This window comes from Saccoglossus kowalevskii, chromosome 17 (genome assembly GCF_978046115.1).
Source record: "Saccoglossus kowalevskii chromosome 17, keSacKowa6.1, whole genome shotgun sequence".
Taxonomy (NCBI): domain Eukaryota; kingdom Metazoa; phylum Hemichordata; class Enteropneusta; family Harrimaniidae; genus Saccoglossus; species Saccoglossus kowalevskii.
Window position 1 is genome coordinate 29626368 of NC_140657.1, and position 9238 is coordinate 29635605.

The following is a 9238-nucleotide window of genomic DNA, read 5'->3' on the forward strand; positions in this document are numbered from 1 at the left end:
TTTTATGAAGGTATGTTCCCTTTACACATCTTTTATCAAAACTTATTTCAGCCTCTTGGCTCTCTCTTTTCTTTTTCCTAGCTTTTTCTAACAGTAAAAAACAGCAATTGCACAGGTACTTGTTGACATGGCAACCCTTTTTCCATGGTGTCAAAGTAAAACAAACTTCGAGAGCCTCGCCCACACTCTCTATTTTACCTAACTGTTTGAACAGTGACTGTCGTTTATAGCCCTTTGCCTTCACTTCAAAAGGCTGATTACAATTTATACATGAAGACTCCATCATTCAGAAATCAGAAAAATCATAGCAAGGAAAAAATACCCCTTAACTTTGAGTTTTTAATTTACATAAGTTTATTTCATCTCTATTCTGTTTATGTTCTTTACAAATAAATAAATTAATTAATAAATAAATGTTTTATTTATTCTCTATGCATTTCTTGACATCAATCCTGTTCATTTCACATTACAAAAAGACTTATTGTACCAATGACGACACAGGACGACCAATAAGACGCATGCGAGAATTTGCGAGAGCGTGACGTCACAGGTCAAATTTTACAAGATGGCGGCTTCCCGTTGTAAATAGTGAGATTTCCTCCGTTTTCATCGATTTTCTGGCGCAGGACAACAAGTTTTCCGAATATTTTAGTTAGAATAGGTCGTCAACAGGTTACCGATCAGGTCGATCCTAGATAGGTAGGAGCAAACATAATAAATCCGTCGAAAAAGCCCCTTTATGTGGCCGATTGGGATTTCGATCGGCACCTGTGCATATCTTGAAGGCTTCGTGCTGTAGCTCCACGGTTCCCCCCTAACCCGAAGACCGGGAATCGTGAGCTACAGAACTGCAGCTACCTCACTGCCTGCCTCGCTGTCAGTTTCGCCAAGCTCTTTTTTCATTTGACGGACTTCTTCGGTTGTCTCTTCGAATTCTCGGTCCAACAAACCTTTCGCGACTTCTAACACCTTTTCTGTATGGGCTGTACGTGGTGTTGCAAAGTGGGACAGGCAACCCCATGTAGCTGCTAAATTTCCGCATCGCCCTTCGCCCTTTACCTATGCCTCCAGCAGCTACTTTTCGATTGACATCGAAAACGTGTCCTTTCTTCTGGGAAGCTGGAAAAACATCGGACACACTTTTGCATCTCAAATTATTACACTTATAGTGTAAATAACTGCCCCATCCATGACGTCTGTCCACGTCTTCCACCAACCGAACTCCACCTTTTTTACAAATACTACAAAGCAGCATGTCGCTACCGTGTTCGTTTAGGAACATCAACTTCACTAAAATTAACGACTTCTCGTCACTCGTGTGTACTTCTTCGTCACCAGAAATGTCAGTGTCGCTGTCACTATACAACTCACTTTTCTGTGCCGAACAACTCCGTACAAAAGTGGTGTCTTCTAAATCATCTGAGACAGGATTTAACTTTCGGCTGTACTCAGTCAATCGAACCCGTTTCTCTTCACTCACGGGTTCAAAATACTTTTTGGACGACCTCTCTTCTTTCTCATGTTAAAATAATATAGCTTTGCCTTGACAAAAAACAAACAGATGTTGGTTGTGCGAATTGCTCTCCCGATAATGAATGTGTGTATACGGAAACGGACAAGATGGGCTTTTATTTACAATAGCAAACACCCAAACTGTAGAGACAACAGATTACTCAAAGCAACGCAATAATTGTTGACAATTTGTCAATCATTTAAATTACGTAAATAGATAAGTGGTTGTTTAAGGTACACGCCCAGCGATCAGCCGCCTCAGGCAACATCAACACGCATCGTTGACTTTCATTAGCTTTAACAACAAAATTAAATATCTGATCGAAATGAAATTTCGACCACAAGTCCGTGAGCCACGACTAAATCGATGTATGGGAAAAAAATATAGACCAACGCAAATAATTTCGTAAATATATTATATTATGTTTGAAATTAGGTGGAAATGAGTGAAAAAAACTCGCCGATCTTTTTACCCCATGTACCTCCGTAGATCAGCCGAACCCAGGCACCAGCACACACATTAGAACATGGTCTATCGATGTTTGGAAGTGAATCAGCAAAAATATTTCTTAAATAACTCTAAAAACACCAGAAATGATCAATATTTGGGCGAAAATTAACATTTGCACGTATCAGGAGAAACGATGCAAGTCATGAACGAGTTAATCGATCGAAAATCAAACATCGCTAGGACAGACTCTGTGCTACCGCCATAGGAACACATTATCATCCGGGTACCTATAGTTTAGTGAATAAATCAGGCTGAAGTTTGAACATGTGGTCAAGATAAAACACCCCGAGCGACTCCGAAGATGACGTATAGGTAATGAATATTCATGCAAGGTCAAATTAATCTCAATGCGAAGTACCGCACAAGAGACCGCCGCGTTTGATTTTACCACAGGGACTGTGATTTTACGTTATCGCGACTGTTTTTTTTGGTTTCTTTTTTTGGTTGGTTTTTAGTTGGAATGAACTGACCCGGTTTACAATGCATTTTACAATACCAGTATGGCAGTATTCAACTGTTACAAATTAGGAAATTTTGCAAACGTAACATTTAAATTGTTTCTGCAGCTCGGTGACAAATTATTTAAAGTGTTGACATTGTGAGAAACATGAAATAAAAGTTTGTTTTATGAACGTTTTTACAATATAAACATGGGCTGGAAACCTTGGTTGAGCTTTGATACCAGTTCATAGATTTGGCAAAAATAAATCCAGCTTAACATCCAAGTTACTGAACTGAACACCAGTTACCATGACAGCCCGTCACAACAGGGCATCACTGTGTATGAAAACAAATGTACTATATTTTAACATTTGTTTTGATTTGTGCTTATTTTGCATTATGAAGAATATCCAACTATCAGTTCATGGTGTACAGCGTCTACTTACCATATACCAAAATGGTATTTGTTGGCACATTAGGAAAATTCTTTCATATTATTTATATGGAGATAGATTTTTTTATTTCGAAATTTACCCACAACAAAATTTGTCAGCCACTCGCGGGATATTATGTAGTCCACATCACATCAGATAGTATTATCTAAGTACCTGGTAGTTGTTTTAGTATAGTTAATCGCACGAGTTGGAATGCGTTTATAGTTGTAAATGCACGACAAGAGTTGCGATTAACGGCTTATACCACGCATCCCCATGCATAAAACGATTAAATTGCAAGCGATTCTTAGTGACTGTTTCAGTTGTGCGTGAGATTGTGCCACTTCAAATTTGCATGAGAATGCTCTTTGAGATTCAAATTAGTAAAGCTCATCTGCGTTCATCGAATACGATTGCATGTTAAGTGATAGGACCAATAAGCCTTATTTGCTGAATGGTCTTTTCAAATAAACTCCACTCATTGGTCAATATTTTGAATACATTTGAATTTTCCACCTGTCAAAGCATGGTCTTGTCATTTCGAATGCAAGCAGCGCTCAGTGATGGTCGAATACAGTGACATCTCCGATTCGGAGTACAACGATGACATTGAGAGATTTTGCTCTCAATACGACGAAAAAGAAGATTTTAAGTTAACAAAACAACAAGAACGTCAACGTTTCGGTTTACCTGTAGACAATGAACAGATAGCTGCCATTCAGAATTCGCGAGTGCCAAAAAACACGCGTAGATATACTAACTGGGGAGTGTCTGTGTGGGATGAATGGGGCCGAGCCAGAAATGAATGAGTCGAGAAGCACGGGGTAAGCAGTAGTGACGTGTTCACATTTGTTCCCAGATTATGCAGCGAACTTGGTGTACGTGAACTTTCATTTTGGTTGTGTCGCTTTGTTGTCGAGGCTCGTCGACAAGACGGAACAGAATATCCATCTAATAGCCTGCGTGTGCTTTGTAGCGCAATTCAGAGATATTTACGTGACGAATGCAAAAGAGTTGACTTGTGCTTTATGGATACACATGCTCAGGAATTTATGGAATTCCATCACACCCTGGACGGTGTAATGAAGAGTATAGACAGACGGGGAATAGGTGTTATTAAACGTCAAGCTGAACCATACACAGATGATGATGAAAACAAATTGTGGGATAAGGTTTTTTCCATAGAGTCTGCTACAAATTTGAGTTATGCGGTCTACTTTTATGTGTGTAAAGTGTTCGCTCTCCGAGCAGTCGACAAACATAGTAACCTTACAGCCGAACAGTTCGCACAAGGATCAGACAATCAAGCTGACTATATTGAATTTAATGGTAGACCGTGTAAAAATAATCAAGGAGGACTGTATTACTCGCGGAAAATCCTGTATAAAAATGTGCGCCAATACGGCGATCCTTCCAACACGCGTTGTGTTGTTCAGTTATTGAAACGTTATTTGCAATGTATTCCACGGAAAGGTCCCTTCTACCGACGTCCACTGACGTCCAGCGGAGGGCTCAAATTTTCTAAACAGAAGATTGGAGTAAATACTTTACGACAATATCCAAAAAGAATGTGTGATCTGGCAGGAATAGATGGGTATCATACTGGACACTCTGGTAAGGTAAGTTTGTCTCAAGTGATTCTGGGGTGGGTGGGATCTTGGGATAGGTTCAAATGTGTTTGAATTTCGCCGATTGAAAACAAATATTGTACATTGTGAAAACGTATTTTAAACGCGATGCAAATAGATGTCGGTATATTTAATTCTCAAATCATTCTTTTCATACTTTTAGGTTACTGCGGCGACTTCGTTGTATGAAAAAGGCTTTGATGAGCAACTAATCAAAGAACGCACTGGTCACAGATCGGATGATGGGTTGAGAACATTTAAACTCTCTTCAGAAAATCTGAATGCTCTCCAACCTCCACTACCGAAAGCAAGTACTTCACCCACCGTAATTGACGATTCCGATTCCGTACACAAGCCTAAGGTTGAAAGATATGAATAGCCACCGCCTGAACCAGTGACTGCAACATCACATGCAGAATTCAGAGAAATGATGTTGTTCAAATGATTGTTCTAAACAAATTAAAATTAAGATCCAGGACGGAAACAAATGTGTCAATATTGAATTGTAGTGTTGTAGTACTTTTTTTCCATAGAAAGTATAATTAAATTAGTGCGATTTGCACCCTCATTGTGATTTGTGTGATTAAATGCATATACTTTGTTTAATTTGTAATGCAAATTGTAAACGGTAACTCTTTGATTGTTGTGCAAATTGTAAACGGTTACACTTCTATTGATATGTTAATTGTAAACGCTACACTTTTGATACAAAGTGTAGCATTTACACTTTGCATATGAATGAATGAAAGTGTGACCGTTTACACTTTGCATATTTGCGAATGAGTTGCTTTTTACAATTTGCATATAAATTCACCCTGTTTGCAAGAATAAATGGCGAGAACAATGATGCACGTGACCAAAAGTGGTATAACTGTGCTATACAGTTGCCATGATATTCACAGGGTAACTAGTGTAGTGTGAAAATTTGCTTTATTGGACATTACAAATAGAGAAAGCACATCTGAACCAAATCATACAACTGTTTGTTTGTATGCTGCAATATTATTTACAAAAACACTTGGTAGCAAGGCAAATATATATGCTCTACCAGAAGTGAATGGGCTTGCGTACCTTGTTGCATTTCTTGACCATTCAAGAATTTTGTACTTAAAATGTGCTTGCTTGTATTAGAAATGTGCTTCGAGTAGAGCAAACTGTATTATTTATTTTATTTATCATTGTTAAATTTTGTGTTACGATAGTTCTCTTTCTGGAGGATGTGGTGGCCCTGAAAAGGGCTGCTTTGTTTGTGTGGGAAATTCCACATATTAGATGTCTTGGCTTGACTTTATTCATCTGTGAAAAAAGTAAGAAAAAATTATAGGTCATTAACATTAAATTTTGTTTTGCTTGAAACCTCACGCTAACAAGAAAACAATGTTGGTCACAAGCTTAAGAATTTACTTGCCAGTTCCAAATATTTACTTACCATGATGTTTTGCATATTACAAATGGGGACAAAAACAGTAGTACCAAATTTGCTCTATTGGTTAGTAAACATAATACAAAACGCAATGTTTTGAGTTACGCATACACTTTTTCAGTAGTAATCAATAAACTGGATGTTTTGGTATACATGTCTTGACCTGACAGTTGTAAGATATGTGACCTGTCACTTTACTGTTTCGTTTATCTTGACATTTGTCACTGAAAGGAGGCCGTCTCTTTTGTATTTGTTTTTTGGAATTGTTTTTTTCTTTTTTTTTTGAGCCTCTAAAAACTCAATTGGCTCTCTTATTGGTTGGGAAGGATGTCTTGGTTTAGCTAGCTCAGGAAGTAAAACCAATGTAATTTTGGATACATGTTTTCTTCCCAGTATTGTCTTTTTTTTATGGTTTCAATGTATGTCCCCTGAGGAGTCCACACAATAAAATCACACCTCTGAAATCCTGTTATATGCAGCTGTCCCTGTACTTGCTTATAGTATTTGTGTTTTCTGTCCAGTTGAATTGTGCCATCTGTTTGTTTTTTAAGCATGAAACTTTTAATATTTCCAACAGCCTCTCCAGGTGTGAATGCTCTTTGTTCAGCTGTTTTGGGACATTTCACTTCAAGTAGGTACTCTTCATTTGTAGTTAGGGTTGCCACTGATCTGTCAGGTGATGCTGCTAACCAGCCATGCTGTGTATCAATATAGAGCCCAGAATCTCTTGCTGTGACAGTGTTTAGCTTGATTTTAAGATAGGATTCCACTGCAGTTGCTTCATTACTGATTCCCCATCGTGTAGCTTCAGTTCCACTAAATGTAGAACAGAGAAGTCGAAGAATCGTAGGCGAGCAAGGTGTAGATTTTCTTCTTGTTATTATTTCTCCAAAATTGGAAGCAGTAAGCCGATCTTTTTCTGTGCATCTTTACAGAAAGCTGCATTACAAACTTTGTGATCACCAAAACAGTGATTGGGTAGATTATTTAGATCATGTTTCAAAGCTGTTATGTTTAAGCTTTTCGAATGCATACGGATGGCACATCTTGCACCACAAGCCAGTCTTTTTATCAGTTTCTCAGTAAGCCCACCTCTTCCTTTCCAGGTTGGATGTTTTTTCCGAATCTCATACAGGGCACTTCGATAGCATTTCACAGCATGGTTTGCACATTATATCTTTTTACACTCTGCCATTTTAACACACTCCTGTATTTTATTCATAAAACTGCTGTCACCATCACCAATAATAACATTTATGTTCCATAAACCATGATAGCTGTTGAGGATCCAGACCAGTTTAAAAAACATTTATGTGCTGGGATTTCTATTCCTAAATTTGTGCCTATTGCACATGTGCTGCAGTATTTATTTCTGATGCCCAAATAATTTTCCAATCTCTTTACCAATGATGCGGCTGATCTGCACTGGCTCGGAAGATGAATTCTGATTGGCTAAAAAAACAAAAAACTTGTGGCGTTGAATGCACGTTCATTGTCAGTATTGTTATGCAAATTCAAACTAGCTAATCATTTACAACCTTCCGAGCCAGTGCAGATTAGCCACTGCCACACCTGACTTAGCATTATAGGAGTGCTTATGTGACCGTTTACTCCACCCACCATCAACAATGACAGTAATATAAGGCACTCCTTCGTTGAAATGACCTTTAATTTCAGCTATTGCTTTTTCTTCCTGCCCTGCTTGCACCATCTCCTCTTTCAGCTTGTCATACCTTTTCTCCCCTACAAAACCTTCAATTTCAATAAAAGAACTTTTATTCAGACCAGGTATGCCAGTCACAGCCAGAAATTCATTTAGACGTGATGAACCACCACCAGTGCTCATGGTTCCCAAAACTGCAGCTATGTTGACAGCATAACGCTTCTTGCCTTTTGGTCCCTTCAATTTAGGCTGAGTGTTCAATTTAAACTTAATTTCACACCCTGAGCATTTGAACAAAATTATGCATCCCAATCCCATACTGTAGGCTCATTGCATGTTGATACTGTGCACTGTGTTCAGTCAATTTAACAACATCTTGACAAAATGTTTTCAGGTTCAGTCTGGGTCTTTTTATCACACGTTTCTTTTTTGTCACAAATGTTTTCTTTTTTTGTGATGGTATACTATTTCGCGGAGAAGACTGATATGATGTTGAGGGTAAACTAGAGAGGGTAGTTGCATCTTCTGAATTGAGGGGTGGAGATTGAGATACATCATTATGGAGCAATTCTGCAGCTAAAACTGGAGTGAAATCAGTTTGTTTTACCTTGGTTTGCTTATCGCTATCCACATCCATCAGGATACTGGCAATTTCATCACCTTTACAAATACCATGTTCATCTTTAGCACTGCTTGCAGTTATAAATTTGGAAGTACCATTTACATGATCACTTCTTAGGGGAAGACTTGGCTGGTTGATATCACGTTCACGAAGTTCTTGGTGTTTAGAAGGGCTAGAAGGCATTCCCAACACGTCTAAATGCAATGCAGTTTCCTGTCTCCTTTTTTATTGACATCAATCGCTTTCAATCCCTGACGTCCGCGACGTGATTTTTTGGAAGTACGATATCCATATTTTGCCCCCATTTCAAAAAAACTAATGAAGCAATCAATTTTAACAAAATCGAAGTCGAAATATACCAGAGAGACACCTTGATCCAGTGATACTACAGGTTGAGGAAACATAGAATGTTAAAATGTAAAATTCAAACTTACCCGCCAAATTTGTCGCATTCTAGGATTACACTGCGTCATTTTCGCCACCGGTGATAATTAAATGTGGTAAAACATGAATAATCACGAGTAAAACACTGGGATTACACGCAAACAGCACAACTCGGCAGTTTCCCGTGACGCACAGACACATTGAATATGTTAATGAGCTAGGTCAAACCCGAGGTATGCTAATGAGATTGTGGTTCATCCGGATTCGTAAACGCATGGCTGGACGTGTACCTTAAATGGCAAGTGGAAGTCAGCGTGCTGGGCTCAGTTTTCCCTCAGTTTTACAGCTAAAAAAAACACTAGTGGTAATTTTGTGTTAGTCGTACCGGAAGAATACACTAAAAGGAAGTGATATACCGATTATCAGAAAAACATAAAAATTTGACCAGATTTCCCGTTGCTACCTTAAAAAGCATCACTTCGATTTTTACACCCTGTGGAGACCCTACTATTTGGTCTATTGTGCAAGACCATGTCGTCAGAGGTCATGGACCCACTGCAGTCAAGTCAAGACGAGGATATCTACTATCTGGACCCACAGGCGCTCGGAACGTTTCTTGA

General features: G+C 38.6%; 1 protein-coding gene across 1 annotated transcript; it reads left to right on the forward strand.

Annotated features, from left to right (window-relative positions):
• The first annotated feature begins 3926 nt into the window (after positions 1–3926).
• LOC146733293 (uncharacterized) lies at positions 3927–4905 on the forward strand. Its single transcript, XM_085491987.1, has 2 exons — positions 3927–4517; positions 4690–4905. The coding sequence occupies exons 1-2, from the start codon at positions 3927–3929 to the stop codon at positions 4903–4905; spliced, it is 807 nt and encodes a 268-aa protein (XP_085348113.1).
• The last annotated feature ends 4333 nt before the right edge of the window (positions 4906–9238 follow it).

Bases quoted from the DNA above. Each gene is read 5' to 3' on its own strand.
- LOC146733293 (XM_085491987.1), top strand. From the start codon at position 3,927: ATGGATACACATGCTCAGGAATTTATGGAATTCCATCACACCCTGGAC. The intron at 4,518-4,689 runs GTAAGTTTGTCT...TCATACTTTTAG, and splicing joins ATACTGGACACTCTGGTAAG to GTTACTGCGGCGACTTCGTT.